At 44.9% G+C, this 24,829-nt stretch overlaps 1 protein-coding gene across 6 annotated transcripts in view; it reads right to left on the bottom strand.

Annotated features, from left to right (window-relative positions):
* The window catches only part of RABL6 (RAB, member RAS oncogene family like 6), a 52,489-nt gene that overhangs the window by 2,445 nt on the left and 25,215 nt on the right, over window positions 1-24,829 (bottom strand). For 4 of the 6 annotated variants that reach the window (XM_090121436.1, XM_090121434.1, XM_031601468.2 and 1 more), the window contains 7 exons: window positions 20,625-20,728; window positions 11,876-12,234; window positions 9,534-9,696; window positions 4,137-4,358; window positions 3,080-3,428; window positions 1,068-1,239; window positions 224-273 (listed from right to left, as the gene is read on the bottom strand). In XM_090121436.1, coding sequence (XP_089977562.1) covers window positions 224-273; window positions 1,068-1,239; window positions 3,080-3,428; window positions 4,137-4,358; window positions 9,534-9,696; window positions 11,876-12,234; window positions 20,625-20,728 — 1,419 coding nt within the window. The remainder of the gene's footprint in view (window positions 1-223; window positions 274-1,067; window positions 1,240-3,079; window positions 3,429-4,136; window positions 4,359-9,533; window positions 9,697-11,875; window positions 12,235-20,624; window positions 20,729-24,829) is intronic. The other 2 variants (XM_090121435.1, XM_090121437.1) reach the window with 1 other exon arrangement.

The raw sequence follows: 24,829 nt of genomic DNA on the forward strand, positions 1-24,829 counted from the left end.
TTAATCCTATACTTCACAAACTCAGAAATTTTCCAAATTCATTTGTTCTTTGCTTTTAGACTAAAAAACGGTTAATGATCTGCAGACCCTGAGGAGCACAGCTCTGGCTGCAGGAAGCTAGAATGGAAAGCAGTCCACCAGGAACACAGAACACACTGTGAGCAGCCACCCTGCTCCCTGGCTGCCAGATAATACAGATCAGCTCTGATGAATTATATAGTACCTCTTTGCTTTTCTTCTTTTTCTTCTTTTTCTCCTTAGAAGCATGTTTATCTGTTGAAACAAACAAACAGAAGAAACACCATTTAAACAGCAACCCATGCCATTTTGCCCTGCCTCTATTCCGCAGAACAAAATGCACTGTCCTGAAGCCACATGCAAAGGTATTCAGAGAATCACAGCACGGTTGGGCTGAAGGGCCCTCGCAGCCCCCAGCCCCACCCCTGTCATAGGCTGGCTGCCCCCCAGCTCAGGCTGCCCAGGGCCCATCTATGGCCTGGGGCACCTCCAGGGATGGGCAGCCTCAGCTCTGGGCAGCAGTGTCGGAGCCTCACCACCCGAAATTACTTGCACAACTAAGATTTGTTCCCTCAGTGGGTGGTGGGGAGGGGGAAAGGAACGCTCAGGTTAGAACAAGAATCTCACCCCATATTTCCCAAAAATAGAACAAACTGGCAAGGTATGTCCAAGCATTGTGCTCAAATTGAGCTAAACTGTCAAGGGAGTGGACACTGCAGTGCTGAGCCTCAGAGCTCCCAGGCATGCAAACCTAAGCAGGAAGCCTGACAGAAGCACCTGGTGAAAGATGTGAGCCTGCTTCCAGCTGGGACAGAAATAATATACAGCTGATGCCACAGATGAGCCAAGTTCCCTCAGCCCCCAAGGGGAAAAACTTTAGTTCTTTATGCTGCGTTAGACCACATTAAAGACTCACACAGGGCACTGCGTGAAATTACAGGGTGTTTCATTTAGTGCAAATTGGTTTGCTTACACCCTGGAACCGTTTTGGAAAAAAACTGGTGCCTGACAAATGAGATCAGCAAGAGGGGAAACAGTGTGACCTTTACCTTCTTCGCTGCTCTCCTTGGGACCAGCTTCTTCCAAACCCAAACCAAAAAGGTCTGAGTCATTTTTCATTTTAAAGGAGTGGACTGTTGATTTCACAGGCTGCGGTGGCTTTGCCAATGAGGTATCATCATCAGATATTTCAGAGAGATCTTCCCGGACAGGGAATTCATCCTAGAGACAAGAAAGACAAAGTGTTCAATCAAAATCTGAAGACAACCAACATACGGAGATGTTAGCTGACAGCAGGTGGGGAAGAAAGAAGGAAACAGCAGCTGAACTGAGCTGCATGATCCTATAAGGTCTCTGTATTTCTCACTATGGTAAAACAGCTAAAGTAGCATTGGTCCTGGAAATCACACTTGGATGACTCAACATCCACGGTACCAAAATCAAATTCGTGATGCAAATCGATTAAATGAGACTTTCAACTGTTTTTGCTCAACAGCAACAACCTTTAATTGCCCTGGAGAGGCACCTCTGTTTTGGGGAAAATCAAATCTAACGAGCTGAAAACGCTTCCAGATCTGACAGGCAAAACCTCTCCTGCACAGCTCTGAGGTCCAGCACAGCAGAGGCAATGTGCAGCAGGGCCAAGAAAGCAGCCTGCGTTTGCAGAATAAATCCCTTCATCAACTCAAAAGGGAATGTGCTCCCAGTGCAAATTTTCCCCTTTAATGTGAGCTAAAAACAGGATGCTGCAGAGACTGGCTATCCCCCAAAAATCCCCTGTCTCTCTGCACAATGGGAATGGAAATGAAGTTTAATATCTTCTCTGTGTGCCAACTGATCCTCTTCAGAATTTGTTAACCTCTTTTTCTTTACACTCTCCATTCTGACCACGCAGACCTCACTCTGCTGCTGATTTAGGCAATATCCCTCTCCTTCTTGCAAATGGTGCTGTTTTACTGCTTTACCTGACCAGTAAACCTCATACTTGAAAAGCACCCATAAGTGGCTGGGCATTTCCCTGACACCATTGCATCAGCTGGTTCCCTCACAAACCTCATTTCTTGTCATCGTTTACCATCACAGCTACAAGAAGTAAACTCTCTCCAAATACCATCGCTTTTATATTCAGGTGCCAGGAAAAGCAGGTACTGAAATGCTAAATGAATGGAAAACTACTTAATAAACAACAGCAAGACACACAGCCAAGGTCAGAGAAACTGGGACAACCATCCTCCTGCAGGTTTCTGGAATGAGGCAAACATATAAAACACTCCTGAACAATAGCTGACCTAGACACTGGGAGTACATCTAAAAAGCAACTGTTCATCACAAATAATGATCTGCAGTTTCTTCAGAGATTATTCTGCTGGCTACCAGTGTGGATCACTGAAATTAGGGATACCTAGATGCAGAGCAGCAAGTTCCTATGAGACCAGAGAAAATGCTTGTATTTTCTACATCTTTAATACACGACAGGTCCAGAAGGGACTCTGCTGCTCCTTGTGTTTGGGTAAACCCTTGCAGCCTGCACCGGGCAGCTGCCCACAACCTGAACTTCACAGATACATTACAGCTAGCCCAGCTATAGACAGTCTTTCTTGGATAGATTTTCCTGCTTCAGTAAGAAATTGCCATGCAAATTTGTTGTGGCCTTTTGATTGCTGGATCGACTGCAAGGAGCTCACTTGCTCTCTCTCTCTCTCTCTCTCTCTCTCTCTCTCTCTCGTATACACATGCTTCTACATATTAAACTTTGGATGAAATGATCTATCAGCTTTGTATTTCATACCTTCCACACTGCTGTACTGAACACTCTGAATTTACTAAGAATAAGCAGCACATTAAAGTCTGCAAGCACAAACCTTGCTGCCACACGGCTTCAACAATCACAGTGTTAGTGGGCTTGTGCTTAAATCAGCCTCTTCAGGTTGCTTAGCACCTGACTTGCTGTGACTGCTGCTGAGAGACCAGGAAAGCAGACGAAAGCCCTGCTCACTGAGGTGCCTCAACACTTGAAGCTCAGCTCTGCAGCAGTGCACAGCGATTCATGCGTGCTATTTACCATTTTCTTCCTCTGGCTGTCAGATTCCTCACTTTCAAAGTCTGGATCATCCATAACAAATGAGAGCATTTGAGTAGCTATTGGTCCCTCTTGATCACTGTCAGACTCCTCAGGCTTTTCATCTTTGACCACTTTCTGCTTAAGAGCATGTCCTTTGCTTTGGGAAGTGGTCTTTGGGGCCTGAACTGCCGGCGTGGCAGCAGCAGCAGCTGGCAGACCAGCACTGAGCTTGCTGCTGCTGCTGCTTCTTTCAGACCCAGAATATGGAGGTAAACTGTCAGGAGGCTTCGGGTCAGTTGCTTTGGTCAGAACTGCTTCACTTTGTGGTTTCAAAGAATTTCTGGAAGACCTGGAAAGAAAAGAAAAAAAAAAAAGAAGTTGTCAGAGCCCATGCACATCCCCACTCTGCTTCTGTGAAACAGACCACAGTGACCAATTAATAGCTGAACTTGCCTCAAGGGCTTCAATGTGCATCTCAACAGGAGATGTCAGAGACATAGCTCATCCCAGGGAAATGTGTGTGTGTTCAAACAGAAACCACTCAGTATTTCTAGCAGTAAGTCAAAGGCTGAAAGTTCTTGCATCTCCAAGGATGCTGGTACATAGGTGCCCACATCAGTTGGCCAAATCCAACCACATTACCCACAGGATATGGTACGTAGAGAACATGATTCAATTCATTCTTCTCCAGCACAGGGTGTGGAGAATGACTTCCACTGCAAGACCCAACTCCTCTGTCCTCCTCACACAGACCTTCAGCAGCTGTTAGAGTCAATTGTGCAAACATAAATGTACCAGCAACCACAGAAGCACAGTACTCAGAAGTAAGCTACTGAGCAGTTGTGCAGCTGTATGTAAAGACTACTAGAAGTACCATTACCCCCTCAGAAAATACTGCATAAAGCAGTTCCAATTCAAGCAAATGCAGCTCCAACTTAGAGTGGAAGGAATGGGCTCAGAGAGACACCAGGTTTTCCCTGAGCCATGCAGAAGTGGCAGAATGAGAAGAGACTCAAGTTTCCCAGCACAATCTCATACTTCAGGCTGTGCCTCATACCTTTTTTTTTCACGTTCCGTGTCAATGTTTTCATCAGGTATGAGTGTGACCCTAGAGTCCTTAGCCTCTTCCTCCTCCTCCTCCTCCTCGCTGGACAGGGTGATGTTCTTGCTGGGCACCCGCTCTGTTGCCAACACAGCTCTGCTGGGGATTTTGTCATCCAGGTCAAGGTCGTCTTGGAAGCCCGCCACCATGGGGTTCCCTCCAGGTGTCTCTCCATCACTGCAAAGTAGACAATGATTAGACAACACCCTCAGGACATTCTAGGACAGACATGCCTCTCCCTGGAAGCAGAGTGCCACTCACCAGGTATTTAGGGCTAACGTCAGGCTTATCTTCCCTCTATGCAGGGCAGCCACACCGTTGGTCTCGCTGCTGCAGAGCAGCCTGTGACCTCAGCAGGGCCTCAACCACAACATCTCTGGTCCAACACGCAAGGATGAGACAATTACAGAGTGGGAACTGTCTGTCTTGATCTCCTCATCCTGTAATTAAGCTTGATCATATACTGCTACTTCTGTGGGGATTCATTTGCAGCTATTAGTGTCTTAGAATTATTTGTTTCTCTGGTGCTCCCTGAAGCAGGCAGATACTCAGGCACCATAACTATCCTTTAGCATTCCCCAAATTGAATTAACCTAAGGACACACTTGAGCTAAGAGTCTGCCAGGATCCCTGAATGTAATACAGTTATGCCTTCAGAGTGATCTTTAGATAGAGAGCTTCACAGCTGAAAGATTCTTGTCTGCATTTCTGCAGGACTCAACAATTTTAATACTTTCTGATGGATTTGCTCATGTCAGGGATACAGACATTTTTCATGGTCTCATGAACCTTTGAGTTACCTTCCCTGATTCTATTTCCTTTCTCTGCAACAGACACTTGGTTGCTTCCTGGTAACCTGCCATGTATCATACCCACATCCTTTAATGAATCAATACAGGCTGTACAAACAGCACTCGTTCTTAGGCAGAGACAAAAAAAAAAAAAAAAAGACTATAGCTTGGAACAGATTAAATTTGAGAGGCACAAGAGAAACGACCAAAGTCTACAATCCTTAGTCTGGAAGGAAGCAGTGTTCCCAGCAGACAGCCTGCACAGGACTGTACAGTGGAAATGCTGAGGCACTAACCTGGTGCAGCTGATTGTACAACTCACTGTGGCTCTTCTTATGGCTAGTTACTGCTTTACAAGCTAAGGAACTAACATATTTGCCAACAGACAGTGGAGAATTTGTGTCACAAGGGACACTACACTTATTGGGACTGCCATAGCACATTAAGACCTACTACAATTAATGCTTGTCTGGGTTATAGCAGGAGTAACATCTGTTCCCTGCTGCCTTCCATGTGGAATCCTGAAAGACTCCTCTGCTCTCAGGACTCAGAGCTCAGCTCCCAGCTCAGCAGAAGCAGGCTGCTCAAGAGCCCCTTCATCATGAACACTACCACTCTCATACTGAGCCAGAAGTGCCTGACCCACACAAAGGAAAAGAGAACTGTGGCCCAAAGCAACCTCCAAGTGCCACACTGGCTGGAGGAATTACAAGTGAGGGATTTCTGGAGTTATGTGCTTCCTCTTGAATTGTGCTGAAAAGAAAATGGAGTTACATCCTAAAAAAAAAAGGCAGCATATTATCCTGACACTGCATTTCTTCACCATCTTACTGCTCTGTTAAGCACGGGAACTCTTCAGAGTGCTGCTAATGCCACTGTCCTTCCACCACACACCACATTAGACTTACAGCCTCTAAGGCATTCCCAGTCTAAAGAGAACATCCACGTGTGTAACACAGACACACACACACAAAGTGGGTCAGCTCTCTTTGCAGTGAATGCCCCACTTCCCTCTCTAACTTCCACTCAAATCGCTGAATGACAGCTTAAAAGCAAAGCAAAGAAGTCAATATACAGCAGGAAAATCACTGCTGCAGCTCTGACGATGCAAAATTAGTATCAGCTCATGGTCTTGAAATTCTAGAGGAGGGAAATCATAGCATGCAGCAACATGCACATAGCAACACTCTTGCCAACACTTGACATGCTCCAAGCCTGCGTTAGTGTTGAGCCAACATGACTGCAGGCACAGGTACCCACCGGAAATGACTGTGCTCATGGATTACTGACCAAAGAGCACAGTGGGTTTCCTCAGAGTAACCCACTGTTGTGTGCACAGAACAACTTCTGATGGTGGAACAAATCCTGCTGCAGTCTGAGTGTATACTCTCAGACCTGGCTTGACGTTATCCCACCAGATCTGCCAAACAGCCAGGGGAGCCAGCCCCACCAGGAGCCAGCAGAATCCTCTTGCCACATCAGTTTTTGGGGCTAGGGAAAGAGGAAAATCCCAAACTCTAATAAAGCAGCTAAGCTGAAGGCATCATGTGCCACAAGATGAGCCTGCATGTCTATATTCTAGGAGATGGGAGTCTTCTAGCGTGCACCAAACGATGCCCTCAGGGTCTCTTGCTTTGTCTAACACAGCTGCAGATCACTATGTAAATAACACAGGTGATAAAGCAAAGAACCAGTTAGAAGCCCTTCAGATAGAAGGGTGTGGAAATCTAACCAATGTTTATGATGGATGTCTAGTGACATGGAGAAAAACTCAACAAGAATCCTGTTAACTTTACCATAAGCCCACTTCCAAATAGACAACTGCAGCCCATCCATGGAGGCAGGCAGCCTGGGCCAGCAGCAAGGACCAGGGGAATCTGGAGCCAGGCTGGCTGCTTCAGCACGGACACATGCACATTGCCCCTGGGCACCAGGCTAAAGAGCAGCACAGTGAGGTCTGAAACAGCAAACCAGAATAAATGAACTGTCTTCCTATTCAGTTGGTAAGGAAACTGATTTGGGGAGTTCTCTACTGCAGGCTGGAGAACCATAATACACCATGAAAGGGTAGAACTTCATTAATCTCTATGGATCTGTGCTGCAACACCAAGAGATGTCCGTAAGTGTTGAAAATCTCAGCAGCTGTCTGATCTTTGGGCAAGAAGTGCCTCGTCCCACTGGCACGAGCTCTTTCCTTGTGGTTGGCATGCTTCAGAAACAAACATTTTTTTTCTGATTGTACTCTTCATGTCAACTGTTGTTCCACTGTTCAGTGAGATGTTATGGAAAATGGAAAGGACATCACAGGAAAAAAAGATCCAGTGTTACTAGAACACGTGATATCAGACTTTACAGCCTCTTTCTGAAGCTCAGAAAAGAAAAACTTCTTTCAAATGGAAGCAAACAGTGCTGAGTTCAGGATGCAGTCTGGTTACACAGCATCCTGCTTCCAGGAAGTAACTACCTCTGCTTCATATAGGAAACACATGGTGCACTGATGCAAGGGGTAAGCAGCTTCCCATTTTTCTGTTTTTTTAAAACAAATGTAATCTCCATAATGTCTGAGAGGCATCACAGAACTGTCCTATTCTTCAGGTCAGAAATAAATTTCCACAGCAGTAGATTTTGTTGCAACGACAGTAATCTACACGCTGGACTAGAGGCTGATTATTAGGGATGGTACTTACAGAACCCTTAAACTGCTGCAGGGCACCACAGAGCTGTAGCAGGCATCCTTAAGGAAATTAATTATTGCAGGTGATGGACAGAACAACACACTACATCTCCAAATTTCAGTACGCCTGGTTCATAGCAGCAGGCCCTTTTTGGCAAGAAATGGAAGGTAAAATTGCCATAGAACTGAGAAAATGGTGTGCGCTACACAAGAAACCAGAAAAAGACAACAGATTCCAAGCTGCAGAGAGGTAACAAGCACTTGAATTCTCAAGGATGTGCTGCAAGGTCTTCTCTCAGTGAAACAGCATTGTTCCAGCTGTACATAATTATCGCTGTCATCAGAAGACAAAGCCGTGAACAACTGCCCTCTCTTTTGGGAAAGCCCAAAGGTGTTTCTTTTTTGCCCCCATCAGTTGTGCACACTGGAAGGCCACCAAGATTGGGGACAGAGCACAGAAGGGCATCACTGCAGCCAAGAATGCAGCAACTCTACAGACAAGAAGCACGGCATCACTGTTTGTGATGTTTGGCTTTTCATACAACGATTTGCTTCCAGCAACAGCTGTTTGGTAGAAGAGAAGCCTGTGCTAAAGATCCAGTGTCCTTCCCACAGCAAGAGCAGCAGCTAAGGAGATCTAAGGCACTCCATAACCCCGCAAACCCCACGAAGGTTGGATCTCCTGACATCTCTTTGTTAAACACAGAAGAATAATCCAGCTTGTCCACAGCCACAAGCAAGGAACTTTGTAGGCCAGCACACTTCGAGCAACTACTACCTTTTTCTTCCTTTCCTTTTTCTCTCTTTTTTTTTTTTTTTTTTTGGTAATAAAAACCATCCACGTATTCTGCTGCCACAAGGGACGATGATTCGGGCTGACCTGCATTAGACAGGCATTGAGCCTTGCATACAACATTGATTTTAAGTTGTCGTGGTTGAACTAGAGAACACTGAATCATGACAAAGCTGTCAAAAGATGCAGAATCCATGACGTTCACAGACAAGCTGTTTCAGTGTTTAATTACTCTCCTGGTTAATCCAGTGGTGATGACAAGAAACAATCAGTGCGGACTATTCCAAGCAGATGGATGCAAAGCCTGTGAGTACACTTAGGTCACCTCTCAAATGACAGCATGCTTTCAGACAGCCTTGCTGCACATCTTCTTGTTTGAACAGCTCAATATACCACAATCTTTTTTTTTTGGATAAAAAAACCAACAAAGTCAGGAGGAAAAAAAAAAAGAACATAAGCTCAGCTCTTCACCATTCTGAGAATTCTGAGAATGCTGTGAAGAGACAGTAGAAATAGACAGAGAAAAAGGAAGTCTCTCCCTAAGATTTTCTGGAATCCACAGGCAAGCATGCAAAGATATTTCCAAAGGAGTACAATCATCTCCAACCTTCCTTCCAACTAAACCATGGAGGGCTCCCAGCAGTTACATTTCTAAAATGGCTGTAGAGGCCATGCAGGAACATACCTGTTCTTTGGGCAGTGGCACAGTACTCATAAGGCAAAACACCATAATACTGCAAAGTGCATTACATTCTAGAAGGAAAGTACCTCTAATGTTTCATCACACTTGGTTAGAAGAGAAATGTCTTCCTGGCACAAAGCAAACCAGGGTCAAATGTTTAACACTGAGCACGAAAGGAAGACAGCAAAACCAAGAAGGTGGTAATGAGCTTCTACTGCCATTCCTTGGATTCCCCATAGCAGTGTGTATCATTAAGGAGGAGCAGGCAGAAGACAGAAAAATACAGGAGAACAAATTGCTCTGCAGTCACTTTCTGAACAGTTACAAGAGGTTGGTAAGGCCTGAGCAATTCTTCAGACTGTGCATCGTGGTATGCCCCCGTCTCACTTTCCTTCCATCCTCCTTCCCTTACCTTTCACTATCAACACGGTGCTTTGTCTGTGGTTTCCCCTTATCCTTCTGTGGGGCTGAGTCTTCTAAAAAGCTGTGATCCAGGCTGTCGTCGGGAACAAAGTCCTCCACGCTCTGTACTTTTGCAGGGGCTGCAGAGTGGGGAGGAGTAGCAGCAGCAGCATCTGCATTAGCAACAGCAGTTGTAAAATACAGTTCACCACAAACAAGACAGAAATTTGCTTTTTACAGATCTATCCTGCTCAGGGCATCTTCAGCACACAAATAACAGCCACCTCATCTACACAGTGAAGGAAGAGGAAAGCCATATAACAGGATACCGAAACCAGCCCAGAACCTCACAGGATGGCACTCACAGACCACGCACAGTCACTGTGGTTTACAAAGCTCCAGGCAGATTCAGGTTCCATAATGAGTCTGAAAAGCCCTCGGGAATGTAGCTCATTCTGCTCTACAGTGAATAGTGGCACTGATTGACTAAATCACAATCAGATTTTTATACCTACGCTGTGAGCATCACTCCAATGTGATATCCCTTCAATATTCTTTCACCCTTTCCAGACTGTTCAGTTCACTCATTCACTTAACAGTATCTGTGAAAGGCAGAACTGTTCACACTGTGCTCTCAGGTGTCTTGTGTAACCAAAAGCTCAAGAGTTACTGCAAATAAAGACTCACTTTAATATAGGTTATTTGTAGAGACAACCTTGCCCATCAAGGAATCAAGATGAATGCTGGAAGCCTGAATAGATTAACCTTCGCAGAATTTATGATGTTAAGCCTTTTTCTCCTGCCTGGACTTCACTTCACATCTAGGCTATTTTCTTTTGGGTGAGCAAGCTTTCACTGTGAATATAGATTTTGCCCTACTAGCACAGCTTTCAGTTACTTCTGCATAGAGTAGCACTATCGCTAACATTACAGTGTAACTTCAGTGTAAGAAAAAACACAGCTAAAAGAATTACTGCTGCAAGGCATCAGGAAAAATGTAACGCGGCAGCTCCCACAGAAAACGTTTGTGATAGTGATTTTCAGCTGCCTTCCAATTAGCTAGTCCTGAGGCATGTTCCAGTAGAGATGCAAATCCTTGGCACACTGTATAAACCTCAATGACTGATCAGCTCTTCCCTTCCCTGCTGCCTTTTGCAGCCCTCTTAGAAAGCGATCTTGAGATCCCAGGGCTGCAGGCTACAAACCTGAACAGTACTTGAGCTCAGTGACAGATTAAAAAAAAATCCAAAGCCAGAAAAATCCGAAGATGTGACACTTATGGTAATTGCTTATCTTTTTCATACTTATCAATATGACCAAGCTTTTTTGTTGATCAAGGATTTCTAATATTTTCTCCTCTTTTATTATCTGTTTCTGTGTGGGAAGAATCACAGATAAACCAAAATGAGAGTACTGTGTCACACCTGGTAATAGATCTGGGAAGCAGAACATTGTGTACAAGCCTAAAAGTGAAAGATTTCAACATCTGAAACCACAAAGCCCCTTCCCAGCACCCCCTCCTTTCTTTGTGTCATTGTTTCAAGAATACTGCGAGCTCTGAAGACTGACAGTTTGAGAGGGAAGGTATTTCCAAAGGGTGATTCAAACCATGTCATGCTTATGATTTTTAGGCAGTGCCAGCTCTGCAGTTCCAGCTGGCTTCATAAACAAAGTGAATACGACAGGCAAATTAAGGTCCAGATCAGTAAAAATGAATGCAACAAACCCCTCAATGCCTCTGCACTGCAACTTCATCCAGCTGAGGTTCGGACTGAACGCTGTGCTGCTCTGCTCCATTGTTTACTGGCGTTATGGAAGAAGTGAAGACACGCTGCCCTCCTCCTCAGAACATCTCCAAAGGAGTATATTTCCCCAGAGGGAAATCCGTTACAGAGCCCGGACTTACGTGATTGTTTATGGTTGAATAACCTTTAAAACTAGCACTCTGCTATTCTCTGCTAACAAACAGGAGCCCCTTTGAGCTGTGAGACTTTTGTGAAGACAGCACTTCAAATAGCTCCTCTAATGATTTTTCTTGCTTTTCCAGAGGCATGTGTGCTCCCACTAAGCAGACGACAGTTATTTTCTTAGTGTCCCCTGTGTGCCTCCATCACAAAGCACACTACAGCTCCCAGCCATCTGGATGGACACAGTCCCTGTCCAAGTCCAGCACAGAGATAAACCAAAACACCAACTGGGACAAAAGAAGAGAGCGAGCATGCAGCTTTACTGGACACATGCTGCACACACACACACAGAACAAACATTTGTTGGCCACCCGTCTGCCTAGCCTCTCACAAGGATTAAAAAAAAAAAAGAAAGGAAAACAGAGCAACACATGCCTAGACCCACCTGGCTGGGGAGGAGAGGGGTCTGGTGCAGGGGATGTCCCAAAGAGCCGTGAAATGATGCTGCGCTTTGGCGGCGGGGCTGCTGCTGGAGGGGCTGGGGAAGCAGCAGCTGGTGGAGATGTGTGAGGTGGCTGGGCCTCGGGTGCAGGCACTGGTGAGAAAGATGAGGGGGGTTCAGGAGAGACGGTGGAGCTTGCGGAAGGCGGCTGTGGGGGCTGCGGGGTGCCAGGGCTGGAGCTGCCCGTCGACGTGGAGCTCGGAGGTACTATGGGTGACTGGGAGCCAGAGGAAGGGCTTTGCCCATTAGTTGTCAGTGGCGATGCGTGCCCTCGACTGCGGGCTTCCATCATTTCAAGGAAGCTGCAAGGAAGAGAAAATGCAAATATAATCAGTAGAGAAAATATGCCCAGAGTATGGGGCTGCGCTGCTTTGGCTACATGCTGAGCCGGGAGGGTACGGGCCTGTGACATCCCTGGACTGTGCTCAGTATGGTTTACCCACGTGAGCTAAACTCACACTATCTACACTGAACTGTGGAGAAGTTCAACCTGCCTCATGCTGCAGGATGAAATCAGCATTTGCAGCACTGCTGGGAACTCCCTGGACAGACAGATTGTAACAGCGTGCCAGGGCTTGAAACTCAACTTTATGTCAGTTCTTGGACGTGTGTCTCTAAGGGAATAAATGCTTCAGGGCTGGCACATTTCCATATTCTACAGAAGAGATCAAAGTATTCAGGAAAATTTGAACACTATAAAAACCTCTTATTTCAGCCAAGAATGGATTTGTGAGGAGAATCCTTGAATGGCAAAAGAAAAGAGCTATCACAGCCTCACAGAGGGCTGACTGCAATTACCCTTACAACAAGCAGACATAAGTGCAGTCTCTCCCCCTGCATACATACACACCATGCGTGGGAGCCAAGCAGCAGAAATTCAGGAACATGCTGCAGTGCTGGCTGGATTCCTGACTCAGAGAGCACTAAAAGCCTGCACTGTCCAAAAGGGCAAAATGCTCTGTCCTTCTGAACAACAACACCAAGTCAGATCCTGCTGCAGCCCCTTTGGTTAGCAGTTATTTCACAAGCTTTTTGAAATGAAAAGGCTTTTACTAGAAAGTGGTCTCAAAATAAGATCTGCTACATGTTGCGCGCATGAGAGATACAAAAAGGATAGCCAAAATATATTGTGTATAAAGTCTAGCAAATGCCATCATTTGATGGGGTTTCATTAGGCCCCATGAATCATGTGCACAACAGCTGCGGGTTCAACTGCATCTGCTGTGCATTTGCTGCAATGGAGACCACTCTTCAATACTGAGCAACACCTTGGCCTGCACGGAGTTCAGACAACACCCTAATGGGAATGATTTCAAAGCAGAAAGCTAAAAGTAAGGGCTAAATGACTCTACAACCTCCTTGAGATATCATTTCCTAATGAGCAGCAACCCAACACACTTTTATGAAACAAATCAACTTGCCTGGTGACCACAGATGCCTGGAGCCCTGGCAAACAACAGGATGCTGCTAGATAACCTGGAATAATGGGAATCCTACGTAAAGAACGGGCTAAAAGGAAGACTAACTATTGCACAAAAAGCAATATTAGATAGAAGCCCTTGGTAGAATTACTCAAGGATTTAGCCTTGACATTATTTGAGTACTTAAGGACTGTGAAATTGCAAGTCAGGAGACAGCATCAACACACAGGATAGGGACAGGATGCAGAAAGAATAGGATGATTACAAACAGCAGAAATGCAAAGACATTCAACAGTGCAAAGGAAACAGTCATCTGCTTGAGGGCTGGGGAACAAATCTTGCTCCAAGTTCACCACATCTGAGCTTGTCTCGCTCATGCCAGCAGATCAGGCTCGAGGGCTGTAAATGCAGCACTGCCTGCGAGAAGCAGAGAGGAGCCAGACTGCCACTGCTATCCCCTGAGGCTTCTCTGCTAGCCTCACTGATGCTCCCACCAGGACCTAGAGCAAGGCCTGCACGTCTATTCGACCAAGGCTGACCACAATTATACATGCAATCCCAGCACATGACAGAGCAGCCATCCCAGCACCCTCCCTACCATGGGACTCATAGCTGAGGTGAGCTGGGTGACAACATGCTCCACTGAAAACAATGCATGGATTTCTCACACACCAAAGAGAAAACATGAAAGATCTTAACTCCTGCACACACAAACAGAGCTGTGTAGAGAGGGCATCAGGCTGGTTTGGAAGGTGTGTCATGCACCATGTGTACTACCACACTACAAGGCTCTACCAGTGTATTTTCAATGTAACTCTCTCACTGCGCTGTGGGACTGAGCAATTACACATCACTCCTCTCCTGACAAACAGGTGACAACAAACATAACTCAGCATCCTGCAGGGCAGGCTATGCACTGCATATGTGGTGAAGTAAAGATAAGCCAAGGGTATCTGCAATGCAACCCTGCTCAATAAAGTGAATGCTTTGAAACCACCGAACAGCTATGGCCTGAAAAGCCCTCTGAGACACTAGTCTCAGCACAGGTCACGCAGCTCTGCAGCTCTACACCAAAAGCAGCCAAGGCTGAATTCTGCCAGCCCACACCTCCAGGCTCTGCACCAGCAAGCTGAAGGCAGGGATGCCAGGCAGCTCTGCTTCGTAGGAGCGATTCCTCCTCCTGAGTCTTGCTCAGGGTTAAAGACTTCTGCTTCCTAACTGTGAAGGAAAATTAATCCCAGCTGATCTGTATGCATCCCTATTCCTGTTTATAGCAACAGTGCTTCTGGCTGGAAGGCCTGCAAGCTTGGTCATTGCTTCATTCAGCATTTTAATGCCTGCTCTGCTCTCTCTGGCTGGTCTTTCTGGCTGAGGGCAGCTCTGTGGGTACCCAACTCACCAGCGCTACATGAACAGAGAACCGAACAACTCCCGAGTTGTCGATCAGGAGGCAGCTGTGTGACTCAGGTAAAGACCACTGTATACTGAAGACTAGGGGAGCAGATCCCATACAAATTACATACAAAGAACATCCAGAATCAGTTGAGGATAAAGCCTAAATCTCGAAGAGTACTTAAAGCTGGTACCAAAGAAGCGCAGGACACTTTATAATATCAGGATATTAGAAGACTTACTGCCCATTTTGGAAACAACCTGCTTTGTTCTGGGCAAGTAGCCAGCTCCAGAAGGAAGGAGGGCTGTGACTACCACCTGTTTCTCCTGAAGAAATACACGAATTTTAAAAGCTGGAGGGTAAAAATGATGCATGATTGAAGTGTAAAGAGTGTCATTCCTCCCAACAGCTCAGAGAGTCTGTAGAGCAGCACACACGCTGGCTCCCTTCTGCACCTGCTCCTATGCCTTGCTCATCTACGTTAAATGAAGGGCACAAGAATAAGACACATCAAGTTATTTTTGGTAGAAAGGTACAAGTGGTTATCTGGGGACAGCATGACACAGGCTCTTCAGCACAGCACCAAGGAGAGCTCTGGCACGTGACCTTCCTCATCTCCAACTATGCACGTGGACCAAGCTCTGTGTTGTGTGCCACGATGCTGGAGAAATAGGAACGTTCTGCTGCTGGTCTTACATGGGCTGGCTGCATAGGCTGTACTGAGCTTTCATATTCATATCTTCTTCCTTGGAAGAGGTGGGTGGAAAAACAGCATACATGAAAATGCTGCCAGCAAGCTCTCAGTAATTTCCAGGGTGGAGGTGTCTAAGCATCCTCCACACTTGAAAAATACTACATAATGCATGAATGCTTTCTCTGGCTTTACACACACTCTTCTGAAGCACTAGTGAGGCTGTTTTAGGAACACACCAGGTCAAATCTGCCACGTGTCTGTTTTTTCTCATATTCTGTGCAATTTGGCCACTGTGTTCCTTGTTCATTTTTTTTTTAAAAATTTCAGCAGGCTTTTGTAAAAGGACTTGCACAAAATCTTACTGTCAAACAAGCAGTTTCACATCCACATTAGGTTTGGTATACAGCTGATGCACAAGATGAACTCATACTGTGACCTGGGTACATTTGTTCTTGTTTTAGAGACAGCAAACATGCCATGTAAGTCCAAATGGGTTTCTGTCCACATCCACATGGGCAACTTGTTTGCATTTTAATCCTTCAGCTTCAGGCTGAATAACAAGTTCGTATCCTCAAAACTCCTGGGTAACTCACTGTGTGCTGGGCCTGTCCACAGGAGACTTTTATGCAATTTTAAAGATGAATATGCTTTGTGGGAATAAAAATTTATCAGGGCCTGAGGTGGCTATTGTTCTTTGCACAGAACAAACCTAAGAAGAATGAAAGGATTCATTAGCTTCACAGCCCTAAAATTATCAGCGTTGTGTTCATTTGCTATCGAAGATGGCAGCAGCCTGAAGCTTTTGGCTCCTGGCTCTATTGCACTGTGATCAACTTTTCAAATGTATTTCTTGTGGCAAGAAATACTTCAGGTTATTTTATTAATTGTGAAAAGAGGATTAACAGACCTTGTGACATCAATTTCACTGCGGTTATTGCACAGAGGGCTAGATTTCCATGTTTGTTTTGGCCTCCTGAACCTGATACCCCCTTGAGCCCATGCTCCTGGATATGAAATCAATTCATTGTCAGCAGAAGCTGGCCTGGAGCTGGCTGCCAGGCCTCAGACGGACTGACTGCCCAGTTATTCCTCAGGTTTTCCATCTGACACAAAACCAATGCACAGAACAACAGCCCTCCACACCAGCCTGTACATGTCCCATGTCTTCCACTTCTCTAGCAAGATCAATGATGAGAGAATCAGTCACTGTTTTATCACCTTTTCTATCTGGGCAGCAACACCTGGCTACCCAGGATGACCTGGCAATGCAGATGCCAGCTGTATGGCAACACTGAGAAAGCGTCTTGGACTTCTAACACATGGAAACCTGGGACAGACTCTGCTGCTGCTGAAGTTGTAGTCAGCATCATTCAGTATTCTCAGATAATTTGAAGACCAACTGCTTTGAATATATTTTTGCAAAGCATGACTAACACTTTGCTTAAGAGCTCTTCAACTCACAGAGTTCATGATGTGACAATTTGTTTCTAATGAACAACTCATGTGAAAAGGTTGGACTTCACATGCTTACAAATCAAGCAATCTCATAGTGGTTTATAGATGACAAGTTCCTGGCTTCCTCAAAAATGACTGTCAAAGAAAATGAGAGTTCTTGTAAAAAAATGAGTTAAGTATTGAGTAATTTATATTAACATCAAGGTGGGGGGAAGGTAATTTAAAGAGAATTGACTCCTTGAAATTAAATTCCACCTTTTGAAGACAGAAAAAGGCACCAAAATAATACAAGTGTATCAAAAACACACATTAGATTTGCTTCTTAAAATATTTGCAAAGAAGCACCTTGCTCCTGGAAAAAGAGAAGCAGAAAGAGCTTCCATCATTCCCTAAAAGCACTGCTCCATGAGTACCACTCAGTGAGGGAGAATGCATGCTCTAACTCAACAAACACAATACATAAAAAGTTTTCCTTGTGACACGAGCTAAGATGGACACAATTAAACATAGGAAAATTGAGCAAATCACAAATTCAGAACAGTCAGAAAAGCAATTGCTTAATAGGAGTTCTGCAGTTGCAGAAGGGCTGAGATGTGATTTCGTAGAACTGAAAATGCAAAACCTGAGACAGGACAGAGAAACTATCAGAGAAAGAGCTGCAGCAGGAAAAGACCAGGCACAAGGAAAGAGCTGGAAGCCTCCAAACACATCTTACACAGGCAAAGCCTGGCCAGCAGCTGCCAAGGGACTGCTTACATAAGCCAGATGAGGCAGAGTTGTGTGCCACCTCGTGTTTTCTTTGGGATGCACAATTTAGAGCAATGACGTTTTGTCCTCAGGTACCCAGCCATAGCAGGATGAAGAGTTCTTGTGCTCGTTCTGTTCTCACTGATCCAAATTTAGCATCAGTCATTCTGCCAGCAGCCAGACACAGGGGTGAATGAAATAACTGAGCTGTCCCAGCATGGCCATCCTGCCTTGTTCCACTGCCTGACTGATGGCACTGCGAGCTGGAGAACACAAGGACAGCAGGAACCTCAGAGCAGGTGATGCAGCACGCAGGCCTGCAGACACCTCCCCATGCTGAGCAATCATGGTGACCAACAGCAAGGCTCTAAGTACCACCTAAACCCAAGAAACCAACACTAGGGTTTCCCATCTGCCGAGGGACAACAACTTACACTGTGTCACCCATGTGCACAACACACCAGGTGTTCACTTTGTCAAGGACCACAGTAGTGTTAAAAAAGATATTCTCAAGACAAGAGGATGGGCAGCTGTCAAGCAAGGATCTTCCAAAGCCCTATTAAGGAACATGAAATCCTGCTTCAACTGCAAGTTTTGATTCCTGCCTGGTACTGCTGGTGTGCCCTTGAAGCACTCTTCATTTCAAGCCAGGGTGCAGACAAAATCTCAGAAGTCCTAAAATAACGCTCTATTTTAGTCAGTGTGGTCAAGGTACTCGGACATAACAAAGCCTGGCGTTTTTCTTCTGGGATCAGCGGCTCAAGACAGGAAACATCCACTTATATTTTAAAGACATTTCTCTAAAAAAACCACATTACTTTCTGAAAGCAAAGAACATTGCCCAAGTGTGCAGACCAACTTGCTGTAGCTGAAGTGAAAGCAGGATTTGGCCAGTTGCATAAAAAGGTCAGTTCATCTACTAAACCAGAATCCTATAAATTTTTTTTTCTTTTAATACTTTAGCAATTCCTCCCAGCTATCATTACCAAGATATTTCCTGTGCCATGTTCAGCCAATTACACAGCCCAACAGTGCAGTTAGTCACCCGCAGTGCAAGCTGTCCCCAGCAGTTGAGCTGGAGCCCCTTGCTACAGCAGATCTCTGCAGCACAGAAGGGCAGTTCTCTGCCCAGCCAGGCCGTGGCTATCTTTGTAGTACTTCAGGTGCACAAATGTCACCTTCCTGTGCTCACAAGCTGGTTTGGGAAACAACAGAGAACTGACATAGGGTAAATGATTGTCTGGCTTTGGAGTTTCTGTGGATGATCCTAAGGATTCTACAGAAGTGCTATTTTCCACTACACAAACTGCATGAAAGGTATTCTGAGGTTGCAAAAGGCAAGCACATACCTTTTGACTTATTGTGCATACTGCCTGCACCATTGTGGCCTGCTTGGCCTTAGGATTCTGGACACTGACACACTGTAAATCATGTTCTTTAGTAATTGCAGTATTTCTGCAGGAAGGTGCTACAGGAAGAGTACTCTCTTGCAGTGGAAGCACCCAATATTATGAAATATATGATGGTGCAGTTACACAGGATGGAAGGGTCCAGTAAAATATCCATTGCTGGAATTAGAAGGTCCTGCCATCTTACTAGATCAGCCCCCCATCCCATCCCATCCCATCCCATCCCATCCCATCCCATCCCATCCCATCCCATCCCATCCCCTGCTGCTTCCTTTGAGCTCTGGTTTTGAGCAGATGCTTCTCAGAGAAGTTCAACTCACTCATATGGAAAAAAAAATCCAACCAAACAAAAAAGAATCGAGAAGTGGATATTGGTAGAAAATAGTTTTCAGCAGCACCTGTGAGTCAAGTTGGTTCATGAGAGGGTCCAACAAATGCTAAAGCAAAAGATGTAAGGTATAGAAGAACAATGACTAAGCAGCAAGATCTTCTGGTGTAAGCTTGGAACAGCTCTGCCAAGTCTTTTAAGTATCTTCCTTTCACTGATGCAGAATGAAAAAAAACCTGGAAATCAATCTGACAACACAGCTCTTGCAGTCCAGCCCTTTGAGAAGGGACACAAGAGAAGTGCTGAAGGCACCAGGCGATGAGCCGTTCCCTAAAGAGCGGACTGAGGTGACTGCTCTGGAAACAGTAATGCTTTGTATTTATATGGGCAACTTCAGTGCTCTCACAAAGGAAGACATACTGACCAAGGTTATGGAATTTGAAACTTGGTCTAAAAGTGCTTGTCAAATGGCTGTGCATGAATATTTCATAATCATTGATTCCAACTTCCAGCGAAAGCTGCCTGTAAAGAATCTTCTTCCAAACCATTCTGGGGTTGACTCGCCTTGCATGTTAGTGAAATAAAGACCTTGCAGTAGGACTTCATGGAACCATTCACCAACATACAAATCTGAAGAGCATCAGATGCACTGGCTTTGCAGGGCTAACACTGGCAAATGCTCATTTCAAGCAGCAAGCAAACAGATGAGACACTGAACAAACATAAGGCAGCAGGAAACCAGTCACTGCTTCAAACCAGAAATACTCTGAGGAGACTAAAAGTATCCAAAGAGAACAAAAGACAACCACGCTGTAGCTATCGGTCGCTGCCTTTTACAAGACACACCATACTCAGGAATGCCACACCTAGAAGAAAAGGAATCAACTTGCATGCTGAACACTACAGAGATGGAAAATATCCCCTTTCAGCATCAGAGGCTGCAACATACTTATCTATGACCCCATTACCATGTACTGCTTCCAGGTGTGCTGCTCAGCTCCACCTCCACTGCCCTCCCATAGGTCAGATGCTTGTAGCTTGTAGGTAACAGACCCTTTGACGGGGATCCCAAAGTGCATGCTTCACGCTTTATTCTGGGAGACATCACTTAAAGTGACGTTTTACAACCTCCAAAGAAACCCTAAATGTCACTCACTAGCTACAAGCCATAGCTGGGGCTGTACAATATCTGTATGATACCCAGACTGCAACAAAACAGTTAAAAAAGATTGCTCAATGACATACAGTTCGTAGTTTTGATCTTCTGTCTCTTGCTGCACTGACAGTTCCTCCAAAGTTGCATCAATATCCAGCTGATTTGTTTCCAGCTGCCGTAGCAACGTCTCCCTCTAAAGAAAGGAAAACAAGCTTGGTCTGAGCAGAAAGGGTCATCGTAACAGATCTCTGTGCACTCTCAGGGTGCACCAAGGTCTGATGTCACCACTCTACCCACAGCAATTAATTAAACAGGAGCTTTGGTCCACCTCATGGTGTTCAGTTTAAATACTTCTGCATGATGGGAAGCAGAAGTGGTAGCAAGAAAGCACATGAATCCAAACAGTCTGGTTGTATGAAAGCAATCTGTTCTGAGAGTTGTACAGGATCAGATCATCAACCAATAGTGTGTGATTTCCAGAAACAGGATCACTAGTTGCATTTGGAGAGCAGTATCCACTGCTGTGGAGAGCAGCTGTACAACCAGTTCATTCTGATCTTTTTTTTAATTTGCAATAAAAAAGCCCTCCTGTGAGTAGGACTCAACTGGTGCAAAACCTCATAATTTTTCTTCTACTGTTGGGACAGATGAGGGATCACAACCTCCCAGCAAAGATGAATTTTAGAAGTCACTGCACCTCTGTCTTCAGTTGCTGCCTCACAGGTGAGAGACAGACACTGCAGTCCATGTGAAACTGAAATAAAAACATTTCACTGACCTAAAATGTGGTGAGTTATTTTAATTCGGTCCTTCCCTTTTCACATTCCCAAGATCACAAGCAGAAGCCTCAGCTGGGGAAGTGACATCTTATAGGACTCTAGAGCAGCTGCAAAAGGCCCTGGCACAACCCTCCTGATAGCCTGAAAGGCACCATGAACAGATCAATACCCACACACGCTATGCTGAGCCCACACTCCCAGTTTGAGGGAGCTCAGAGAGCTGCACGGCAGCAGCACCAGCAGCTGCACCACCCCAAGGATCTGGCTGTCCTCCAGCTGCAGGGCCAGCATGGGGACCCCTCCAGCAGCAAAAGCTCCAGCATCTCCCAGCCAGGTGATTTATATGGACTGATAACAAGCCCTTCCTCAACATTTCTATGATCATTTAATTCATTACTTAGCAGATATTGACATTCTTAATTTTTACGCTTTGTTATTGTGTTAATCCATTTTTCCTTCACTAGGTACTTCACTAGGTATTCTTCATATTCTTAAGCACAATGCAGATGGAAATGTGAACTCAATTAAAATGTATACAAAGAATTATGAAGCCATTAATTGGCTTGAATTCCTTTCATTGTGTCATACAAGAAAGTTTCATAAAATATGCTATACATTTAAACTTGCTGCACTAAACAGAAGCACTGATTTGTACTAAGTGACTTTAAATGCTTGCTCTATAGTACCTGCATCCAACATCTCAGAAGTAACAATTTAATCCTTTTTTATTATTCATAGATTGAAAAAAAAAAAAAAAAAAAAAAAAAAAAAAAACACCACACACAGAAAGGAAAAATTCCTGCCTCTTTGTCCTCTTTTTTTCCCTAAATAAGGAAATGTTGATCAAATTAGCTGAATAAACAGAGACAAAGGGGACATGCTCTCCAATGCTTACCTTAGGCACTTTGGTAATGGCTTTTATTAAACAAGGGGATTGCCTTTCCTTGTACTTCAGCAATATGATGTGCACCTGAGGTTTTATTTATTTCTATTTTCCCAGATTAAAGTAAACTCTGAACTTGGATTTAATCAAGACAAACTCATTACTAATAACAGACTTCTAAATACATAAAAATAAATTCTATTTTACTGTGCTGGCATTAAAATATTAAAGCAGCAGCTTATTTTTAGCAATGACCCAAAAGAAGGGAATAAAGCATGTGCTGCAGACCAGCGCTTTGGCTGAATGCCATTTTCAATTGCCTTTCTGGGAGAAGGCAATTTCAGCTGCCTGCAGAATTCTGCAGTGCTCCAAAGGCCCAGCTGACCCGATCCCATCAGCACATCATGTGGGCCACTGGCTGTACCCAGGGCTAACCCACGTCCTCAGATCTGAGGCTCCTTCCCCTGCAAAGGAACTGATAAATAATTGAATAGACCAGGCTGCCAGGGGGAGCTTGCTCTATACCAGCGGTATGGATTTCACCCGCTGCTTCCTTCATGAAAGATGCATGGGGAAGCTGAACGCAAAGATGTGCAACCCGAAAGCAGGGCGCTGAACACCGGCTCCATGAAGGACACAGCAGAGCCACACGTGTTGCCCAGCAGCTCCTCTGCCCCCAGGGAGCTGTGGGAGAGCAGGTGGGCAGCACACAAACCTCAGAAGACAACTGAGGCCAATGAAATCCTGCCTGCATTTAGCGCGTGGCAGGACCTCTTCTTTAACCCCACTTTGCACCCAAGTACCTGCTTAATCCATTACTGCCTCCTGAATTAAAGTCTCTGAATTAAAACCAAACCAAACCACAGGATCTGACAGTCCATTAACTGAGCTCAACGCCCACACAGCATGTGCACCTTGAGCTCTGGATGATCCCAGTGTCACTCCATGCCCACTGCACAGGAGAACAACAGAGGACTGATCACCCCATCTCCTCACCTTACCTTGGACAGCCATCCCTGACACCTCCAAACTGCTGAAGGCCATACCAGGTTTATTTCTTCTACTTCCCTGAAGACTGAGATCTGTTCAAGAAGTTCCCTGGCTTTGGGGCCAACTACCTTGCTCAAGTGAGACTTCCAGTCTCAGGTTAATAGATCACACCTATTTATATTCATTTAAATATACATCTAAATGAAACATCCCCTAAGTCTCTCATCCTAAAGCTCCTCCCATGCAAGCCCTTCCTGCTTACATCCATATATAGGAACACCATTGCACATAGTGACCATTAAGAACACCACAGTAGCAGCTTTCAGACAAATCCGGCTGGAAGCCTATGCTGATCTCTCAGTTTCTCATCAACACCTATTTGAGGAAACAAAAAAAGCAACCTAGGAACAAATTATTCTGCCTGATTTCCAAAAGCTATCATTTTATTACAGGGACCGAAGCTATACACAAGCAGACATCTCACCAACAGCAAATTGGAAGACTTCAGTCCTCTCAACTGAGCTGTGAATTATTTTTATAACTTCTTCCTCAAAAACGTGACTTGTTTTCATACATTTAGTTTTCTTATCCTGATTCCTTTTAATGCATCTGCTGTGCTGACTTGGGATGTGGTAACATTCACTAACACATCTGAACTTATTCTGAATTAGCATTTCAGTTTGGATTATGTATAAAAATGCAAACAGATATTTCACTTACTAGCAAAAGAAAATCAAGACCAACTGTCTGAATTTTTTCATAAAAAAATAAACCAAAAAAGCACCGATGTAACATCATTTGCACCCCTAAAGGCATCAAGGACCCCCTTACGATGAATGACACCTTGAGGCACTCTTCTAAAGGACCACAGCTGAGAATATCACCCTGCCATGCCCATTCAGCCCTCACTTTTTCTCTCAGTCAAGCCAAGATGGCTCAATTATGACAGAAATCAGAGACTTGGGTCAGCTCCAAGCAGATCAGATACCATTCAGATTAGGACAAGGATTTTCAGTAGTCAGTTGTCTCTGAACTACTCAGTCCATACTATTTTCTCAACAGTTTTAACTGATTGACAAAACAATTTAAATAGAAAGTTAAAAAAATATGTGCAATATTTCTGACTTGGTTACTATAACACTGGTTGCTGTTATCTTGATAGCGATACTCATCACCTTGGAGTCTTTCTACACAAGTAAACACTTTCAAACATGGCAAAGAATCCTTTCACAAGCAGAGAATCATATAATGGCTTTGGTTAGAAGGGACCCAAAGATCACCCAGTTCTGACCCCTGCCATGGGTTGGCTGCCCCACACCAGGTCAGACTGCCCAGAGCCCCATGCTCTGGCCTTGGGCACCTCCAGGGATGGGCACCCACAGCTTCTTTGGGTAACCTGTTCCAGTACCTCACCACTCACTGAGTAAAGAATTTCTTCCTAACATCTAACCTAAATTTCCCCTCTTTTAGTTTAAAGCCATTCCCCCTTGTCCTGTCACCATCTGCTCATGTTAAAAATTGATTCCCCTTCTGCTTATAAGCTCCCTTCAACTTCTGGAAGGTCTCCCCAGAGCTTTCTCTTCTCCAGTCTGAGCACCCCCAGCTCCTCAGCCCGTCTTTGCAGCAGAGGTGCTGCAGCCCT

The sequence above is a fragment of the Phasianus colchicus genome, chromosome 19, assembly GCF_987193195.1.
Source record: "Phasianus colchicus chromosome 19, bPhaCol1.hap1.1, whole genome shotgun sequence".
In the NCBI taxonomy this organism is placed as follows: Eukaryota; Metazoa; Chordata; class Aves; order Galliformes; family Phasianidae; genus Phasianus; species Phasianus colchicus.